Source organism: Ictalurus punctatus, chromosome 2, assembly GCF_001660625.3.
Source record: "Ictalurus punctatus breed USDA103 chromosome 2, Coco_2.0, whole genome shotgun sequence".
NCBI lineage: Eukaryota > Metazoa > Chordata > Actinopteri > Siluriformes > Ictaluridae > Ictalurus > Ictalurus punctatus.
Window position 1 is genome coordinate 13,792,871 of NC_030417.2, and position 23,070 is coordinate 13,815,940.

Below are 23,070 nucleotides of genomic sequence, written 5' to 3' on the forward strand. Positions count from 1 at the left end.
CATTTGACAGAAACCCATATCCAGAGCCACTTACAAATCTCTAATGAGCTTACAGCAGCGGCACTGCTGGGATTTGAACTCACGAACTTCAAATCAGTAGTCTAACTCCTTAACCACTGAGCTATCACTGACCACATCAAAACAACCTGGGTTTCCATAACACCTCAGCAGTGACACAGGCTGATTGCCTCCATGCCATGCTGCATTGATGCAGTAAGTCACGCAAAAGGAGCTCTGACCAAGTATTGAGTGCATAAATTAACATACTTTTCAGAAGGTTGACATTTCTGTATTAAATTCTTTATTCTAATCTTTTAAGATACAGGATTTTTTATTTCTATAAACTGTAAGCCATAACCATCAAAAAAAAAAATTAAATGCTTGACATATTTCGCTTTATGTGTACTGAATCTAGAATACATGAAAGTTCCACTTTTTGAATTAATTACAGAAATAAAGTAACTTTTCTATGATATTAAATTTTTTTTATATGCATCTCTACATTTCCCATTCACATTTTAGTTTCAGAAAAAAAAAACAGCTTAAAAATAATGCACTTTTTGTCAGTTATAGATTTTATGTGACACAGTGTCACAAATGTGCACTTCTCATGTGTGAACGTATTTATTTTAAACACCAAGAGTCTAAAATCTACAATCATGGTTTTAAAAAAAAACTGGCAAGGTGACAAAGATATTGGTATCAAGCTAATACAGAGATCCAAAGATCAAGGACAAATATGAGTTTTAGTGTCATTACTGAAGCCTGAGGAATCATTACTAATCACGCTAACTCTACACATACAGGCTGCACAATCATAAATATTGTTTTAAATTGCAGTGTTAGGTGTCTTACTGAGCAGGTGGGAATTTAAATGTTTATTATACCGGTAGCCATACTTCACTATGCTTTTGTTGTGAATTACCCATAGTGAATTAGCCAATTTAATTCATTTTGTTAGACATTTTATTAATTATTTATATGATGTTCCAGTCATAATGATACATTGGCTGACTTGACTCACAAATCTAGATTATAAGAAATGGGACAGGACTTTTAAGCCTGTGGTTGAAGTCAAGAAAATGCTGTCTTGACATTGCAGTCTTGACATGGCGAGTCTCATTAGTCTGTAATGGAAGTGCAAATTTAGGCCGAAGCCGAAAAGAATCTCTGCGTCAGCAGATTTCTAATGTCAAAACCCTAATGTCTTCACCCATATTAGTGCAAGTGTGTTACTGGCCACAAAATAACAGCTAAGTGCAAAAAGAAAAAAAAATCTGCTTGCACTCAAACACATTACCAAGGTGTAATACCAGTTAATACTTTACTCTGTCTGTGTGATTGTTGTCTGTTACAGAATGAAAAAGATATTATTATAACATGTTACCCAGGAAACCGTCCTGGTTGACATCCCCGATGGAAGACACAGCCATGCCAAAACCTGAGTCACTTAAACCAGTGAACATCAGATCTGTTTTGGGCTTGAATGAGCCGTTTTCATTCATGAACACATACACAGCCCCGCCGGCGTCTCTGCGGTTAAAATAAAACGGTGCTCCAACAATCAGCTCCTTCCACCTGCACAAATGAAAGAACATTCTGATAAATGTTTAATAAATGTTTAATCAGCATTCAAAACTTTTCACAAAGAGAATTAAACAATGTACAAAACTGAACGCTGTATAATATTTACAAATTGTATAACATTACACCACAATGCTTTAAGGAATTTATAACCTTAAACACTTTAATAACACTAGTGACACCACAAGGGATTTGTAGTTGCTTAGGGAATCTGAGATCTGCTATTAACTATAACACTATAACATAGTGCTAACAAAATAATCTCAGATTGCCGTATAATTATATGACATGAGATGTCACTGAATGATTTTAAATATAAATTAATATACACACACACACACACACACACACACACACACACACACACACTCACACACACACACACACACACATATATTATATATATAATATATATATATTTCTTTCTTTTGCTAATTAGAAAGGAAACAAGCAAAAGGGAACACTTCACTAGTTCAGAAGGAATCCACCCTGGTGTTATGGAACAAACAGAACACAGATTAATGGAATATCTTTTGGAAGAACAGTGTTTCATCCCTCCTGTACAGTTCCACAGGGGGTCCCATGGTGGTCCAGCAGCAGAGATCCTCGGGCAGGGAACCCGAGCTCAATTCCTGGGCAGGGAACCAAGCCAGCCACTGAGGGTTGCACAAGCCAGTGCACTCCAAGTGTCTCTCCCAAGGCCGGATAAAATGGAAGGGTAATCAAATATGTAGATTGCACGGATGATCCACCATGCCAGAGCAGCCAAAGCACATCAACAAGTACAGTTCCACACTTGTAGAATCTATTCCAATGTACACTGAAGCTGTTCTGAAGGCACAACACTGTAATCAAACTATTCAGTAATCCTTTGGAAATGTCATCCTGCAAGTGACCACTCCAGTGATGGCTGAAATTAAAATTTGTCATCCAATAAACTATATGGCCACTATATTGACAACTGATCATCACACCCATATGTGTTCCTTCCTTAAACTGTTGTCACAAAGTTGGAAGCACAGAATTGTCTAGAATGTCTTTGTATGCTGTAGAATCACGATGACCCTGTGCATAAAGCGAGGTCCATAAAGACACTGTTTGTCGATGTTGGTGTGCAAGAACTCAAGTGGCCTGCACACAGCCCTGACTTCAAAACCAATAATTACATTTGGGATGAATTGGAACACCAGCTGCATGACAGGCCTTCCCGCGCAACATCAGTGACCAAACTCACTAATGCTCTTGTGGCTGAATGGGCACCTATCCCTAAAGCCACATTCCAAAATCTAGTGCAAAGCCTTCCCAGAAGAGTGGAGGTTGTTACAGGAGCAACAATGGAACTAACTCCATATTAATGGCCATGGTTTTGGAATGGCATGTTCAACAAGCACATAGACTGTATATTAGTTTCTGACACCCCACTCCATCCATATAAAATATGTACCGTGTCCAATTCTCACAACATTTTGTTGCACACCTTCACAGCAATCAAACCACATTAGGGTTTGCTCAGAAACAACAGGCTGCTTCAGTCTGGTTGTTCTACACCAGTGGTTGTCAACCAGGTGGGTAGATTGGAAGGGGGGTGCAAATTGTTTTCAAGAAAGAAAAAAAAACACAGATAGGGCATCATTTGGGAACTCGGCGTATTTTATTGCTTTTCAAATAGAATGTGCATAAATGAAAAACCCCAGGTTCCCTCTGTATTTTCTTTTTGCTGGGGAGAGGTGGCGCTTAGCCTGCCTTTTATCTAGCTGTCAGTGCCAGTGATGGGAAGTTCCGATCATTTTGCTGACTCGGATCTTTGAATCTTTGAAACTAATCTTTTTTCTAGTCATTTCATTAATTTCAGCAGAATATAATTAAAATGTTACATGTTAAATTCCCCAACACACCTAGTACTTAATAAACTATAAAATAAACTATAGGCTAATGTAACCAAGGCCGCATTATGAGAAACAGAAATTATTAATTAATAGCTTAGCTGGGTCTTCAGGCTATGCAGTCTGTTAGTTCATATCATCTGCCAATCCGAGTCGTTCTTTTGTCACGTCACACCTGTCACGTCTGTTCCCCGAAAACAGAAATGATTAATTCGTCTCTTGAGTCTTCAGGTTCGAGTCGTTCGTTTATCCCGTTTCCGGTACTGCATGGTGCATCGGCAATGGGGCGATCACTGAAAGAATGAACGACTTGAACCCGAAGACTCGAGACGTGAACTAATCATTACTGTTTCCGGTACAGATCCTATGGGGATGTTGCTGGGGACATGCCCAGTCAAAAATTAACAAATCACACTCTGAGACAAATCGTTGTTCCCGAGTCATATTAAAGATTCGTTCAAAATGACCTAATCGTTCATGAACAACACAACTTTTTGGACAAACCTTAGCAACTTTCCAAATGTTGCCATTACTGTCCTGCAAGCGTGAGGTCTTGCTTTCCTGCTGCACTCTCACCTCTCACTGCATCTGCTCTGTTCAGTGAGAGTCTGAGAGCCGGAGCAGCACATTCCGTTGATCGCACGGCAGCTGACATAGATGTGAATGTGAAAAGAAGCAAGCGCAGGTGTCCCACTGATTGAATTTACAATGTCATGAGTAATGAGACAGGTCCTTTGTCCGAACAAGACGAATGGAATGCAACATGTTTTACATGTAAAATAGTCCACGTTATTACAACCTATTTCTGTTGTTCAAAGTAATTATTGTGTTCAGAAACATTCATGCTCCATACCTGTCCATTATATAGTTTTATAAAAGTCATAAAAGTTATGAAAAGTAATTTTAAAAAAGTACAAAAACACAAAAGCAAAAAAAATCTATCCATCTATCTATCTATGTATCAAAACAGATTATAGATTATGTTTTATATACATATATACATATATACATATATATATATATATATATATATACACATATATATATGTATATATAAATATATATATATATATATATATATATATATATATATATATAGATAGATAGATAGATAGATAATCATTACACCTGGTCTCCTCCAATAATGGGGGGGTGGGACTGGGGGTGGAAACTGGAGTGCCTGGAAGAAACCGCCAAAGCACAGGGAGAACATGCAAACGCCGCACACACAGGGCGGAGGCAGGAATCAAGCCCAACACCAGAGGTGCAAACATGCTAACCACTAACTCAAGAGTGGAGGTGTTCAAAAACAGAAAATAGTGTCAGTGTTAAAAGAGACCAATCATGAACTGTCTGGTCTTACCCATCATTATTGATGTCGACAATAGCGATGCTGTTTCCGAAGTACGAGCCGACCTGTTCACCCTCTAGTTTTAAATTCAATTCCTTCAGCTCTCTAGTGCCATCATCAATCGTGATGACTTTCATTAGCATCACTGCGCCCTTACTGTTGTATCTTGGTGCTCCAGCCACAACTGTGTCATCATCTTTGCTCAGTATTCCATTGTCTTTCCCCACCGAGTAGCCTGGATGTCAAAATACACAACATTTACAATACAGCCATTACATACATACAAAACAGCAGATACATACAGACAAAACAACTGCAAAGTTTTCGCCCCATCTTTGGGAGGTCGCAAGTTGCCAAAAAGTTACATCTTTAAAAGTTCCAAATAGGTTACATCATGAGTTACATCTCTCAATCTCCAAGAACACACTGGGCTTACATTAGTAAAGACTGATAGGATAAAAGCAGCCCTTAGGAGTGCACTCAGACCCCATAGTACAGGACACATTAGTCTATAATTGACACTAATACACACTTCTTACCAATGTAGATGTTTCCAGTACTCATGTCTTGAAGTTTGATAATCTGGGTATCAAACATGTCATCTGGGTTCCTATAAACCACATATGAATTACCTGCAGGACAAAAGGCCATTTTTATGAGGAGAATTAAAAATAATAATAAATCCCATAGCCTCTCGGGGTGTGCATGATTAGATTTTAAAGCAATACAACTGCACAACTGATTTTAACGTCTCCAGTCTACCTTCTCTCCATCTATTTTTATTAGCATTTAAACCCTGAACTGAACCAGAGAGAGGGATGACTTTCACTTCTCCTTCACTCTGTTGCTCTCTTCCTCCACCCATGACTCTCTTCTCTCCCTCTGCCTTTCTCTTCTGCCCCTCCACCCCCCTCTCCTCTCTGTCCATCCGTCCATGTTTGTCCTGGGTGTCTTTATAAGTACACTGTGAGCTGAATATGAGTCAGATCAGACTAAACACCAATCACCCAACAGAGAGAAACATACAGACAATCATACAGACAGAGAGGCAGCGTCTTTGAAATACAATGCGTGTAAGAGCACCTGAGGTTGCCCTCCTGAAATATATAGTGCATGGATTAAGTGCCAGTGATGGTGGATTAAAGCGTTGACTCTTTTAATGCAATTCATTTGGCCTCAAACTAACAATACTACAGCAGTGTCTTGGTATCAACATCCAAACATAAAGAGCAATTTCTGGTCACTGTGTAAGTTGTCCTAATAGAAATTGTAACGTATTAGAACAACCGCAATAAAGTAAACCTTCCAGCAAAACATTATGACCAATCAGAATCACAATCACAGAATCACAATCAAGGTTCTTACTGTTCCCCTCCACTCAGACATTACCCCATATGACAAAAATATTTTCTCATATGTTTGTGAATATTCATTAACAATATTTGGGTGTCTGTTTGTCTATGTGTGTAGGTGTGACCTTGCCAGTTGTAGCAGCCCGGAGCTCCAGCGATAACCTCAGTTTCTGTCATGGTGGCAGAGATGCCCATATTACACATCCCCTCCATATCTTGGTTTCCATTAGGACTACACACCTCCTGGCGGTCCTGCCACTGGCCATCGTTTGCTTCATCATAGCTCAAGTCATTCGACCGGATATAACACTTCCCGATCATGCGCAGGTTCGCACCATTGTCCATGGTCCTGCTGTAGCGATGACCGCAGGCCTAAACAAGATTTAAAGTGCATCACAACCATGCTTGTGTTTAGGATTTATCTACAGTGCTTGCATGGCACCTTGCAAAGGATTGGAATCCCATCTGGGGCGTATTCCTGCCTTATGCCCAGTGTTCCCAGAATAGGCTCTGAATACATTGGAACCCTAATCAGGATAAAGCGGATACTGAAAGTGAGTAAATTTGGAACTCAGCTAACTAGATAGGTAGACTTATTTCTAGCAATCTGCAAATATACAAACCTGTGAATATATACAATAATTATTTATGAAGATGTGACCTCCTTTGATGGTTCCTTGCTTCGACCAAACTGTGACTCCCCACTGTGCATAAAGTTGCTGTTTATTTAGTCCAATATGTTTTGCACTGGTAGGTCGACCTACAGTGCTGTCCCTACTTGATATGTTATGAACTACAATTGTGAGCAAGTTTAAAGTTCCAGTTAAATCGCTGATACTGTGTTTAATGGTATGTTTGAGTCGAAGTAGGCTAAAACCAAAACTAGGAACAGTTTGGCTCTTGACTGAACGCTATCATCCATCATGATGGTGAAAAAGGCTGGCCTTGAGCTGCAGTGCTTTAAGTGGGAGCTCCCTCCACTGTTATCAAGGCATCAAAATGTGCAACAAACACTTACAACACAAAGCACCATTCAGAAGCTGCAATATGTACTCTCACACACACACACACACACACACACACAGCTTCACATACATGCTCAGGGCAAGTTCTGTAATCCTACTCTATGTGTACAGTATGTACATTGAGCACTGCTGTTCAGTTTGCTCATTTGGGACCAAATTTCTTTTTATTTTTGATACATTTGTATTTTTGAAATACATATAAAAAGTTATTTTATTTGGATGAATCTGCCTGTCTTTTATCAGATTTACCAATTATTATAATTTCTATTGTGCTGGTTGAACTTTGAACTGCTAGCAAAAACTTCAGAGAACTGGGTGGGGCCGAGGGGCCACTGCTGCAAATATTTGAGTGGCTCCTCACCTAATACATGCAATCTCACTCCAAACTTTTGATAAAACTTGAGAGCCCTGTAAACAGACGCATACACAAGCATAAATCTCAATTAGAGAATGAAGTAGCTTGATAATACTCACCATCACTCTCCCTTTCTGAGACCCTTGACTGACTACGGACACACCGAGCCACATTCCCTCTATAACGTCCTCTGCACCCACAGTGTCTACACACATACACACACACAAATGCGCACACGCATGCATACACACAAGATCATTACGTCCACTTTTATTCTGAGAAAGTACTAGCAAAATGTATAATGACAGCATTTCAACTTGTAGGCTAGCTAGCTTAACAAAGTATTTACTGACTATCTATATCTATCTCTATATTTATATCAATATTTATACCAATTAAAAGACAAAATGTCATCATTTTGAGCCAAGATTTAGCAACATGAAATGTTAGTACCAGTTTTATACAAATGATTTGATTCATTATGCTAACAAAGGTTAGCTAATTAACCATTGACAAGTGCTAGCTAGTTATCAAGTTTACCTAGTCAGCTAGTTGCACAATTAAAGAAGAAGCTGTCCTTTAAATGTCTATCTTATATGTCATTGCTTAATAATTTTAAATTTCACTCAGTAGTACTGTGGCTTATTGTGATTATCCATTTAAACTAGCTAACTATGCAGTTATTCAGCTATCAGTTGCTAGCTAGATGTGTTTGATTGAATCAGAAGTGTAAATTTACAGGATTTGTGATCATTTTCACCATACATTCTGCAGAAAATATAATGTCTGCTTATTGGATTAGCTAGCATTTGGGTATGTTAACATTCTTTCTCATTTTATCCCAAATTATTACAGCAAATTAATTTCTGTAGCTTTCTATAAAATAGCTGATTCTAGTATTTATTTATCTAATAATCTGATTTTCTTCACTTACTTAGGAGCTTGAAACAAACTGAGGTATTCAATATTATAAAACTAAAATGAGTGAACACCTCTTTGGCGGCTATGGGGGAACAAATGATTAGGCAGAATTGTGATGGCATGGTGATTAAGGTATATGTACATTACCTGAGGTGATCAGGTTTGTCCGTATGCAGTCTTTAGGGTCTGTAGTGATTGGACAAGCATACATGTCTCCCGTCTGATTAGCCCGCAACTTAGACTCTGCTTTCTCCTGTGGTGCGCCAACCAGCAGTCTATAGCAAATAAAAAATGAAGTGAGACCCATCAAATTCATAGGACGTAACAATATTTTGGTTTTTCTCATTGGATTAAAACTACTGTATTGGAAGACCAGGGCAATAAAACAAATTCGGCTAAAGTATTAAACTTTGTTAAAGCTATTTAAATACTACTGATATAAATGATCAAAAGTTAGCATGGTTACTCATAAAGGAATTCTAATGAACTCTGAGGTGAAGGTTTATTTATTATTTATTATTTATCTATTTGTTTGTTTGTTTGTTTGTTTGTTTATTATTTATTTATCCTTAAATGACTTTACCTAGAAAACCACAGCCCAAAAAGAAAGCTGCAAGAGTTTTATGGCTCCTCAAATGGGTATTGGAGCATTTCCATATATGGGCTTTTTTTTTATGACAATCATATTTTCAAACAATGTTAGCATACACAAAGACTTCTCATTTTTTATGACCTCAGCTGCTCAGTTGGAGTTTGAAATGAAGCATGACTTGTTTTACAGCATGCACGTTTCTGAGTGTGTCTGTGCATGTGCAGACATAAACACGCGTGAACCCACTTCATTCCCTCACACACACACACACACACACAGACACACACACATACACCACTCCCTCACACTCCTCAGGCTAAAGATTCCACTGAACTCACAGAATGAATCAGTTTATGTACTCAAGCTCAGACATTGCATTAGCCACAGGCTTTTGTACACCTTTCTGGCCGAGAGCTTCAGAATCTTAAAGATTGCATCTTGAAGGTTTTTCGGATTAGTAAACAAACTGCGTACAATGTCGCTGAGCTTGTAAATTGTATACATCATGCCAGCGTTTGAATCGGTTAATCTGTTAGCTAGCTAACACTAGCTTAGATGTTTAGAAAGTTAATATGTGAAACATCTAACTGGACTGAACTATGGTAAGAATGATAGCTGTGTGTGATTCAGTCTGATTCATATCAGCTGTAGTTAGAGACAAGTTACGGCTTCACACCATCATTGCTCAGTGATTCTGTGTCTGAACCGATGCTTGTTGCTCTGATTGGATTATTCATGGCAAGTTTAGATTTAGGCATGTGCACATAATCAGATATATGATTCAACACGCAGCCTAGTTAGGGCAGATAAAGTTTCTCAACTGTCCTTTACGGCTCCATAGCATGTGTGCTTCTCAACAAAGGTAATCAAACAAACTGGACTATCCATCCATGCGTCCATTTTCTGTACTGCTTATACAAGGGTCGAAGGGGAGCCAGGAGCCTATCCCAGGGGACTCGAGGCACAAGGCAGGGGACACGCTGCATGGGATGCCAACCCATCGCAGGGCACAATCACCCACACATTCACACACTACAGAGAATTTAGAGATGCCAATCAGCCTACAATGCATGTTTTTGAACTGAGGGAGGAAACTGGAGTACCCGGAGGAAATCCCCGAAGCACAGGCGGAGGTGGGAATCAAATCCCCAACCCCGGAGTTGCGAAGCAAACATGCTAACCACTAACTCACCGTGCCCCCTCAAACCGGAATAGTGTAATGTTTTGAGAAATAATGTTTTATGCTGAGAGGAGAGTGCAACGCGACAGTTCCAGGTATGGGTTAAATCACAGACATGCAGCATCAAAAAGGGCAAATGCACATTACAAAAAAACAACAACAACAAAAAACAAAAAACAAACGAGTGTCAACCTGGAAAAAACTGAAAAACAAGGAAAACAAGACTCGGACTTAATGCTTTATTAAAAGGTCTGACAATACAATAGAGCAATATACCAATGACATACAAGACACAAAATCAAACTAAAACACACATGACAGCATATGGATGATGAAAACAAAACATGACAGGAAACGTGAAAACAGAAGTTTTCACTTCTGCTCAAAACCACACTGCAACCTCAGAGGTGTAATGTGACATTAATACTTGTGTGTGTCTGCCTGTCTTTCTCTCTATCTATCTGGTCTGCCTGTTTGTCTTTCTGACACATGCTTACCATTTTATTCCACTCTGATTGATATTCAGCTCACATTGGGATTACGTAGAGCTGATAAAGACATTGAGGACAAACACAGAAGAGTAGACATGTGGAAGGAGAGGAGAGAGAGAGAGAGACAAGTGGTGCAGGAGAGGACCAGAGAGAAGGAGAAGTGAAAGTCATGCCTCTTTCTGTCTTCTCTTGAGTTTAAGGTTTAATGTAATTCAGGGCACTCTGTTTTCTGAGTAAAGCAAATGAACAACAACAGGTTTTCCTTCCATAACTAAGTCAATCTGTCACATCCCTGCCTACCGCTACTCCTGACAAGGTTTTTTCAGTCATCCATCTACCGCCTACTGGCCCAGAGACTGGCGTGGGAGTTCAGCAGAAAGCTAACTCTGTACATTATCATCAACTGAAACAACTGATATGTGTTGTGTGGAAATATGAGCTGTTGGTGGTCCAGTTAGCTTTGGAGGACTGGACATACATGTTGGATCGTGCACAGAAAAACATTTGTAATTCTCAGACACATCAGAGTATATCATGAATATATCAAGACAGTGAAAAGACTTGCTTGTGGACCCCCTCTTCTTCATTCTTCTCCAAATATATAATTTCTTACCTCCCTGGGTTCTAACATGTTAAAGCAGGAGCCTCGTCCTCTACTGATAAGAAGGAATTTTATTTATCCGAGGAGGCTGGCACTCATGTGACATGTCAGGTAGAGATTCATGAGGTATCAAACTTTCATGATAAATGGGTACATTAGATACTTATATGCTGTATTTCAATAAACCAGAAGTAAAATGACATTGTGTTTTGTCTTTTGGTGAATCGAATAGTGCATGACATTTTGACTTGGTTGGGCAAGACTCAAGTGCATGGCTAAAGAAGAAGCAAGCTATGGGTATATTTACCTTGCAGTCGACCAGACAATAAACAAGCAAATGGTAAATGGTCTGCACTTATATTGCGCTTTATACTGTGTCTCATTCACCCACTCACTCACACCAGTGGTAGCAGAGCTGCCATACAAGGCGCTAATTTGCCATCATGAACAACTTGGGGTTCAGTGTCTTGCCCAAGGACACTTCGGCATGTGGAGTCATGTGGAATGTGGAATCGAACCCCAACCCTACGCCTACGATTAGTGGACAACCTGCTCTACCACCTGAACCAAGCCACCCCAGCATGCAACCAGCAAACATGGATAAAGATCTGACTGACAAGCATCGCTCCATAGATAAGACATACATTAGACAGCTGTACACAGGGGGGCTTATGAAGTTTTCAAAGGAAGCGCTAAGTGAGGCATTACTGTAAATGATCGTACAGGAAAACAACACAAGCATCAACATGCAGATTCACCTGAAATGTCCTACATTCTTAACACATGCTTCAAAGCTACAGTACCCAGTACTCATGTATCTTAATTTTGGGTGTTCAATGACTAGTGTGCGTTTATTTTAATTTAAACCAAAGTATCACTTTGGTTCCAATACACCTTGTATTGTTATTGAAGTCATAATTCAGATATTGTGATAACTGTAAAGCCTACTTCACACTGCACTGACAGACGCCGAACAACGCAGACAAACAACAACTTTTAAAAGTTGGATTTAGAATGTTGGGAAACACAACTGTCATGTTCACAATGCCCCAGCAGACACAACCAAACATTTTTTAGGCTTTACATAATACAAGGACAAATCATTAATGGAAGATTCAATGGGGAAAAAAAGCTCATTGAATTTACTGAATTAAAATGCATACATCGGTTCCACACAATTGAATCAAGTTACATTAACACAATTTGTTTTTGTACATCCAACATGATTTGATCGTTAATTTTCAAAGCCCTGAATAAAATCAAACTCCATGCTCTCACCTGAACTGAGGATTATTCACTGATTATTAACTGTTGCCAAGAAGCGAAGTGTAATCTTTAGGCATTCACCAGGTGAAATGGCATCTCTGACAATTTATCACGCCTAGCACCTAGCGCATGGGCACTTGCCTCATCATCATTGCACAAGTCAATTGAACAAGTTCAGTGGGTGAAAACAAATGCCAACCAATGCCAACAGGGTTAACACACTATACAACAAAACCCAACAACAAAACGTGTCTGTTAGTCTGTGTCTAAGCTTAATACTGAGGAGAACATTCCACAGAGGACCCAACCACTGGCCCTAAGGTTCACTGATTCCATAGGTTCAGTAGAATCAACATTGGGACCCCCAGATACAGTATCGTTCTCACATTTTCAATGACAAGATCCCCAAATTCACTTCCAGTTGGTAAGTTTCCCCTAATGTATTCATCTTTGTCTCAAATTGATTAGCTTGGTTATTTCTTCCCTGTTATTTCTGTTTCTCCTTGTGAACTCTTGTCGTCCATTATCCTGTTAAGTCCAACCCTTATTCTTCCATGGTCCCTGTTGTTTGTTTCTTGTTGTACATTCTGGTTTTGACCCTTGTCTGTTTTCTTTAGTTCTGATTATGGATTCCTTCCCTCCTGTGTTCATCCTGGCTGTGTTTAATCTCATGCTATTGACACTGACTACAATTCTTGGAATTTCCCATAATAAAACACATGCTTAATTTATGCACTTGTATCCTGCCTTCACTAATTGTATTTTACACCCACTGCTTGGGTGCAAAATAACTAAAAGCTAGACTTGCTTTTCCCAAACACGTGGCCTGTTCATCACTCCATGTTCGTTTGAGCTCTAATTGTGAGTTGTTCTGAGAGGAATATTAATGGCATGGGTAAATGTAACAAAATTCATTCATGCTGTTTCATGCTGAAGGGGGCTGGCTATGCAGAGCGGATAAGGTCTGTCCCATTCAGAATTTAACATGCAAACAGCTGTCTTCCCCTTACTTTAGACAAATTTGAAGAAGCATTGCTGTGTTCTTCACAGACAAGGTGATCCTGTAATTCTGTTTACCATGAGTGGAAGACACATGGCCATCAGAATGGACAACGCTGCATCAAAATTAATGAAGGACTTAACTTCATGGAATTTATATGGATTTTTCTCATCCACACAAAAAACACAATCATATCTAAGCCTAGCAACTATTGAAATTATTTATTTTCCATTAGGCATCACAGTTGCACAATGGTAGCTTTTGTCACTTCACAGCTCTACAGTAGGTTCGATCCTGAACTTGGGTTACTGTCTGTGTGGAGTTTCACATTTTCTATGTGTCTGCCTGGGTTTCTTCTGTGTTCCCTGTTTCCTCCCATGTAACAAAAACATGCTGCAAGGTGGATTGACTATGCTAAATTGTTCTAGGTATAAATGAGTGTGTCAGTGTGTGTGTGCGTCCCATGGTGTTCCATCGAGGGTGTAATCCAGCCTCATGCCCAGTGTTCCTGGTATAAGCTCCAGACCCACTGCAACCCTGACCACTATAAAGTGGTTATGGAAGATGAGTGAATGAATGAATGAATGATTTGCTGATTTTGAACAGAAAAAAGTAAGACAAATTGTGGGTACGCTGAATGTTTATATTCACTTAAGCTGATACAGTAATGGAAATTATGTATGGTGGACAAAAGGACTTAACCATGGTAAAGTAACAAGGCAAGTGTTGGTTACAGTATTGGAATGTATTGGAATACATCCGTACTTCATGTGTGTGTGAGTCTATGTGTTTGGGTGTACATCAGCACTTTTCATTATAAGTCTCAGCACACAACAGAAGCCCTGCCCTTTCAGTACACATCACTAAAAGCAGAAAGAGAATGCAGAAACACAAAAGAGTGTCTTTTAAGCAGATTAACCACAGTCATGTTCAGGCAGGTAGAGAGGAATAAAACACAGCATACACAGATTTGAGCAGATAAACATACCCATATACATAAACCAGCTGTAAACCAGCTGTAGCTCAGGTGGTAGAGCGGGCTGTCCACTAATCGAAGGGTTGGCTGTTTGATTCCTGGCCCACGTGACTCCACATACCAAAGTGTCCTTGGCAAGACACTGAACCCTAAGTTGCTCCCGATGGCAAGTTAGCGCCTTGCATGGCAGCTCTGCTAATATTGGTGTGTGAGTGTGTGTGAGTGTGTTTGAGTGTGTGTGAGTACACAGTGTAAAGTGCTTTGGATAAAAGCGCTATATAAGTGCAGACCATTTACCATTTGCATGATGCTACAGTACAGCATGAACACACACATGCACACAAACACACATGCTGAGAGATGGGTGCATGGTGGTTTAGTAGTTAGTGCGTTTGCCTGGCACCTCCAGGGTTGGGGATTCGATTTCCAACTCCATCAGTCCAAAGACCTGCATTATAGACTGATTAGCATGTCCAAATTGTCTGTAGTGTGTGAATAAGTGTGGAATGTGTGTGACTGTGCCATGCAATGGGTTGGCACCCCTGCCTGTGCTCCGAATTCCCTGGGATAGGCTCCAGGTTCCCCCGACCCTGTGAAGGATAAGCGGTATGGAAAATGGATGGATGGAATTTCAGGTGACAGAAAATAGAAAGGCTGGTGAGGGAATGATAAAATGAACTAATTTGTCTAACAGACTGTCCACAATATTAAATACAACCATGAATGGTTAAAAGTACAATGTGTGTTTCATTAATAAATTAAAAATTGTTGGCAAATTTATAAGAGGAAGAAAACACCTTGAGGCATGCAGTTACTGTAAAAATAAAAAATAAAAGTTTAATTCAGGGTAATCCCAGTACTGTAACTCTGCTTCATGTCGGGTCATATCACACCACACTGTTGTTGACTATTTTTCTATAACAGCAAATTCCTAAGTGTTTTATTCCTTACATAATCAAATCTCCTATTAAAAAAGCCCCGTGATCCTTTAGAGAAGCAGCAAACAAGCTGAACTGATAGCTGAACTGTATTAGTAGTTACTGCTAGGTGTGAACGCGACTATCAGTCCCTAAAGGATATTGTGATCGCAGAAATTAATGAAAAATCAAGTAATATTTGGAGGAGCTTTTCAAAATTACCACAGATACTACAGCAGATCTGGGCCTAGACGTGTCATTTGACATCATCAAAGTGTGCATTCAGCCAAAGCCCTCTTCGATTTACGTGCGTCAACTATGAGTACACCTAAAAGGTCTCATTTAACAACAAACATCACTGTGAAAGATCGTGCAATTTTTGTGCAATTGCAATTTTGCCAATTCAAGTAGTTTTCCACAACAAAGCAGAATTTTTTTTTTAAAAGCCGCAGCAAATTTAAGCATTTTTGGCAGCAACAATCACAAATAAAACTCAGTGAAATCCTGTACGAACTGGAATATGACTGTGTGTTTGATGCCCTGCAATCAAACACACAGTCCAGGGTGTATCCTTGCACTGCTACACCTAATGTTCCTAGGATAGACTCCAGATCCACTGGACTCTGTGCAGGATAAAAAGGTTACTGAAGATGAACGATTCCTGAAAGGAATATTCATAATAAGATACCGTATTTGCATTATATGATTCATTTGCATGTCATTTTCATGGTCACTTTTGCTTGGCTCATGACTGAAAATGAAATCATATCCATGGTTTTCAGACTATAGACTCATTGTATTAAAAATGGGGGGAATCTTTTTTGGGGGATCAAATATCCCCATGAGAATAGAAATATATTTGACTGGTCCTCATAAGGAAGAAGGCTTGTGGCAAAGGAAAAAGAGCCAAAAGTCATCCTTTTAGTTACTGAGTTTAAGGATAGTATAAGGTTTAGGTGTAGGCATAGCATTAAATAGATGCATGAATAAATATTTCAAAGGAAGGTCATCAAGAATAAAGAGGCAAACGTGTGTGTGTGTGTGTGTGTGTGTGTGTGTGTGTGTGTGTGTGTGTGTGTGTGTGTGTTTGTGTGTTCAAAATCAAGGGCATTCCTTCACTCACTGTCTTGCTTATCACCCACGTCTGCTTTTTTTCTACTCATCACTCCTCTTCTCTCACACATTTTAATGTGCACATGAGGACAGACTGTTATTGATGATGCTGTATCTCAGTTAAAGCTTAATAAATGAATATCTGAGATTCAGTTATGGACTCCAGACTGCTGCCCAAATTTTTCACATTTTTGCCAGTTGGCTCATAAGATGAATTTTTTTTCCCCCATACCGCCTGCCTGACTGATCCCCATTCCTGAAATGCACAAGTGTAATAATACAGGTAAGGGAAAAATAATAAGCCTCCCTCATTCCCAAGTTCCTAAATGTTTTGCAGCAGGGTCCCATGATGTTAAAGGCTTCTCGGATTTCAACTCCAGTCCAGATTAACAAAACCTTGTTTACACAAAATTGCAATATCATAAATTAGATAATAATCATTTTATTGGTATTTAATGGTCTTGGTGGCTTTCATCTTTCACTGATGCTGTCTGTCTGAGCGACTGTGTCTCAATTGAATGATAACATCTCTGAAAGTCTTTGCAAATGCACACCCAGATGGGTGCACGGACACACACACAGACAGACACAGGAAGTTCTGGTTGATATATATATATATATAAAACCAAACCCACACCGAATGAGTCTGAGTCACTTCGTCTGTATGAGTTCACTCCAGGGACAAAAAAAGCCCTAAATGTCTTCACGTTGCACCTTACACAGACTTGACTCGTTCAGTCCTGCAAAATATTTGCAGGTTTTGTGTGAACCAGCTCTCTATCTCTCTCTCACTCTCTCACGCTCGCTTCCTCTCTCAAGTTTCAAAATTCAAGTAACTTTATTGGCATGGTAATAGGCTTTACATTGCCAAAGGATTGCTAACATTAAATTACAGACATACACTTTTACACACATTCATACGCAATTAAAAAAATTATAATTTAAGATAAAATAATAGCAATAAATAAGAAGAAAATACACAATGAGCGTTTTGTACATATTCATACTCTCTCTCTCACACACACACACACACACACACACACACACACACACACACACACACACAGAGGTATGCATGTTTCCTTCACAGGGTCTGGTTTCTCACTTATCATTATTATCAACACCGTATGTGTGGTGTGTGTATCAAATACAGAGGAGGCAGCAGTTATATTCAATTCGGGTTTTTTTATGTTGTTTTTTTCATTATTTTTTTTTTTTCATTATACTGTAATGGAATGATCACAATAAAGCTGAACTGAACTGTCACATAAAGCAAGTAAACAACCTGATTTTAGCTAAAGAAATCTGAAAACAATTCTATATTTGAAAGAGTATTTACACACACATACACACTGTAAAACTGTAATTCACAAGAATTCAAAATTTGGTGCAGATGTGAACATTTATGTATCATTAACATTACCAAGCATTGTCAATGTCAATGTCAATTACCAGGCATTGTTACAGCCTCCATCCAGTTGAAAGATAATAAATTTATATAATCTAAAGATAATCTAAGATAAAGATAAGTAAAAATATCACAATTATAATAATAAGATATCTCTGGGGGAAAACAGTATATTATGGCATAGTTTATCATGATAATGATGGGTGTGTATGTGTGCCTTGGAAAACCCTTCATGTGGAATATTTTGACATTTTCTACTATACAGCTCTTAAACCTGCAAGATTTCCTGAACTGAACTATGTTTCCAATGTGTGTGAATCTCAGTCAGAAGTAAAGTTCTAGCATGATCGAATCTGCCTACCTACAAAACTGAAAAATGACTTTTATAGATTTCAACCAGACTCCACTGAAAGACGCTGCATCTACCTCTATATTTACAACTAAAGCTGCAAAAACTAATCGATAATAATCGATTATGAAAATCGTTGACAACAAATCTCATTATCGATTAGTTGGTATGCGCGTGGTACGGGGCACGTTTACTCACTGTTACTTCTCTTCCGAAAACACGAATCGGAGAGTAAATACTAAAGTTGTGTCTCAAATGATGTACTTTACACTTGCACTATGCATTATGTACTCTACCGTCTAGTGTATGAATTTTAGAAAGGTAATATAATTTCAAATGGAACACTAGCAGGTTTTTTTTACTAACCGGAAGTACAAGCCACTTCCTAGTCAACGGCGCATGACATCATACACACGTAATGTGACAGCGCTAGCTTTAGCAGATACCCAGAGTCAACGTTACCTTTTATAAAAAGTTAAAAAGTTTATATTATATATAAGTATTTATGCATTACTTTTTATTGATGCACAAAAATCAATTAACTGAACTCCAGTCCTAAATGAATAATATATATTCTGCTCTGTGTGTGTGTGTGTGTGTGTGTGTGTGTGTGTGTGTGTGTGTGTGTGTGTGTGTGTGTGTGTGAGTGTATTGGGTTCTTTTCAGTCTTATATAATTTGACAAACAGTTGTGTAAAATTTTAGTCTGAAGTTTATATTTGTAACACTCAGTTTGTGGATTTTATTTTAAATAAATGAAAAAATGCACTGAAAGTTTGCCCCCTGTCCAATTAATCGATTAATCGAAAAGAATCATCATAATAATAATAATCGCCCAACTAATTGATTATGAAAATAATCATTAGTTGCAGCCATATTTACAACCTAATTTTATCTAACCTAAGTTTACCATGGAAAATAAATTCTCACTTTGCTTATCAGCATCATTCACATCAGCCTCTGTCTCATCACTTGAGCTAAAAATTTTAAAACTGTTTGTCACCTGTACACAGTGCCTGTTTTAATGTCTAAGTGATGGAGCCAGTATCTGATCATAACGCTGAATTTATTCGGCTTATGACTACTTCCTACAATACGTAACTATTCAGTAACTTGATCAGTGCCTGATAGTTGCAGTGTGAGAAAATCACATTTTGCTAGCAAGGTTTTGGACATCTCAAACTGTGGTAACATTTACTGCATATACAGTAAAAGCTACAGTAAATTTAACTAAGCATATTTTTAAGTAAGGTTTATGGTAATTCTGGCAAGGAGAATTATTCTAGTTAAAAATGTACATACATTTTACTATCCATTTTCTTTTTTATTAGTACATGTCACTCAACCTTGAATGAAATGGTTAACTATTATACAAATTAAACAAGTAAATCACAACCACCACCAACCACCCCCCCTCCCACACACACACACACACACACACACACACACACACTTCTTTTAAGTTAATTTTACTTATCTATTTCATGCAAGAAAGATTAAATCTCAAAAATGTGGGGAAAAAAACACACTAAAGGTTATTTATTATTTGAAATTTGGAAATGTCTGATTTTGCAAATCATTTATCATCATTACTACATAATGGCCACTAACACCTTAAATGGTTGCAATCAGAAGTAGAACTCAAGTGGATACATGCACTTACATGAGCTTTCATAAGGACTAAACTGAGCCCATAAACCAGCATGGCTACTTAACTAATCTGCATGCACACACACACACACACACACACACACAAAACACCTGACTGAGAAACACAAACCTAGTGTGAACCAGGAATACCTTTACTGAAACACTTGGTCCTGAAACATTTCACAATACAATAGTTTCAGGCCTTAAACCCGACACAAAATAAGAAATACTGTAAACAACCCATCCATGATATTCACAATTAAATCAGTTTAACGTTCTACAAATGAATATGCAAATAAAGTTCACAAACAATGCCCCCCAGAGTAGAACGCTGTGGATTATATTAATTGCAACTATATGCGACTGATTTAATCGGATTAATTTCCCACTAAACATCTGCGAAGGAAACAGAATGTAATGTATTCAGCACTGAAACAACATCAAGGTCCTCTTCTTGTCTGCGTGTGTTGATTTTCATATGTGCAAGAGTCCAAGAATTGGTTCAAGCAAACATACAGTAACCTCTTTTTTTGTTTTTCTGGGGGTTTTGTGAGCACTGGCACAATAATAGTAAATTTAACACAGTAAAGTAAGTACAAAATACACTTTGGGTTTTAGCCACATACACTCCTGGGGGGGAAAAAAGGGCCAAGCCCAAAATGGCAAAATATTAAGGTTTTAATTGTCTTAACAACAAATATTTTTTTCAGGAAATTAGCAAGAATTAAATAAATAGATAAAGTAGCTTAGTATGTGATTGCTATTCCCTTTGATTTCTTTAAATGTTTATGCCTTGTGCGTAATCTTGGAGACAACTTTTTATTTTATTTATGTTTATTTTAATTTTGTACACACAGACATGTGTTAGATTGAATATTACATCAAACATTTTAATTACTACAAGGAGACTAATTTTCTGACCAATGATTTGTTGTTAAGATCATTTAAACGCTTAATATTTTTAAAGTTTTGACTTGGTCCATTTCTTTTGCCCAGGAGTGTATACATATACAAGAATTAATTTACTAGTTTACTTTTCTGTGTAAAAACCAGAGATTTTTTTTTTTTTTTTTTTTTGCTATATTTACTGAACTACTGGATCATTTTTAGTGTGTGTATTTATGTAAATAGTACATATTTGTCACATATTAGATTTTTGTGTAGTTTTGGATTGGATTCTGCCTCTGCTATGAATTATGGGACACTTTTTACAGTAACAGAAATACAGGGAGTGAGTTGGTGCATGAATAATACAAAGCTACAGATAGTTTTCATTAAAGCATGTGTGTGTGTGTGTGTGTGTATGTGTGTGTGTGTGTGTGTGTGTGTGTGTGTGTGTGTGTGTGTGTTTTGTGTTTTGTGTTTGTGTGTGTACCATTGGAAAATAAATTTGTGCAGTCTCTGTTCATTCCGTTTACATTCATAGTAACAGGCCAACAGGAAATGGCAGATTAGCTCACTAATACATGACCAGAAGCACAAACACAGAAACATGATTTGATCATTAATGTAATAGTGTGATTTCAGGACTGAACATGCTTGCACTGCAGCTTCCTTCCCTAAACACGGACACAGGGTCCATTGCAAACAGAGCTAGGTGTAACGCGTTACAGTAATCTAATTCCTTTTTCTGATAACGCAGTAATATAATGAATTACATTTTAAATTTATGTAATCTGATTACAGTTACTATGTCAATAAAAGTACCTTACTTGCATTACAAATTTATGGTTAAGAAAACAATATTAAGTAAAATTCATTTTTAAAATAAATCACGTTTTGCCCCGAAGATTTTTTCTTTAGCCTCGAATAATTCTCCACTTGAAGCGGTTTGTCACTGCGTAACTGAACGTCAGTAAAAGAAGACGCCAGTGTTGTGATTTTATATCTTCAGTGAACAGAGACACGACCAATCAGACAGGGTTTACAGAAAAATACGCGAAAACACTCTTATTGGCTGAGAGTCTCTCAATTCTGCCAAACGCTAGCTCATATAGTCAGTGTGAGGAAAAATGGATATACCCTTATTTTTTTTTTTAATGAGTAAATGTGTTGAAACTCAAACAGTAACATCCTCTGATGCTGAGCAGGAAAGCAAGGTGTGCAAAAGTCTATGTGAGTTCCAGTTTACGTGAACATTACATGAGCAGAGCATAAGGAAAGATAATGTACTTTGCATGGCACTGTAGCAGCTAAACCTATACAGTGATAGCTTAGTATGATCAGTATGCAGTATTCCAGCATTATAACAACCCCAAACACACCTCCAAGATGACCACTGCCTTGCTAAAGAAGCTGAGGGTGAATGTGATGGACTGGCCAAGCATGTCTCCAGACCTAAACCCTATTGAGCATCTGTGGAGCATCCTCAAACGGAAGGTGGAGGAGCACAAGGTCTTTAACATCCACCAGCTCCGTGGTGTCGTCATGGAGGAGTGGAATAGGACTCCAGAGGCAATCTGTGAAGATCTGGTGAACTCCATGCCCAAGAGGGTTAAGGCAGTGCTGGAAAATAATGGTGGCCACACAAAATATTGACACTTTGGGCCCAATTTGGACATTTTCACTTAGGGGTGTACTCACTTTTTGTTGCCAGCGGTTTAGACATTAATGTCTGTGTGTTGAGTTATTTAGAGGGGACAGCAAATTTACACTGTCACACAAGCTGTACACTCACTATTTTACATTGTAGCAAAGTGTCATTTCTTCAGTGTTGTCACATGAAAAGATATAATCAAATATTTCAAAAATGTGAAGGGTGTACTCACTTTTGTGAGATACTGCATATATATAAGTATGGAAGACATTTTGCTAAAAAGTGTTTTCCCTATGTATTAGAGTTAATGCAATAATACAAACATGTGATTTGCAATTATCTAATCAGTAAATCACACACCGCAGTGTCTAGCATTTAGACAGAATGGTGCCAAAAAAAACCAAAACAAAAACATCCAATGAGCAGCAATTGTGCAGGGGGAAATGCCTTGTTGATGAGAAAGGCCACAGGAGAATGGCCAGGCTGGTTTATGCTGACAGGAAGGCTAGGATAACTCAAAT

The 23,070-nt window shown here is 38.3% G+C and overlaps 1 protein-coding gene across 1 annotated transcript in view; it reads right to left on the bottom strand.

Annotated features, from left to right (window-relative positions):
* Window positions 1–23,070, bottom strand: part of itga3a (integrin, alpha 3a) — a 58,083-nt gene that overhangs the window by 28,906 nt on the left and 6,107 nt on the right. Inside the window, exons 2-7 of the mRNA XM_017452722.3 lie at window positions 8,619–8,746; window positions 7,670–7,755; window positions 6,296–6,542; window positions 5,358–5,450; window positions 4,831–5,053; window positions 1,388–1,578 (exon numbers count right to left, since the gene is read on the bottom strand). Of these exons, the coding sequence (XP_017308211.1) occupies window positions 1,388–1,578; window positions 4,831–5,053; window positions 5,358–5,450; window positions 6,296–6,542; window positions 7,670–7,755; window positions 8,619–8,746 (968 nt within the window). The remainder of the gene's footprint in view (window positions 1–1,387; window positions 1,579–4,830; window positions 5,054–5,357; window positions 5,451–6,295; window positions 6,543–7,669; window positions 7,756–8,618; window positions 8,747–23,070) is intronic.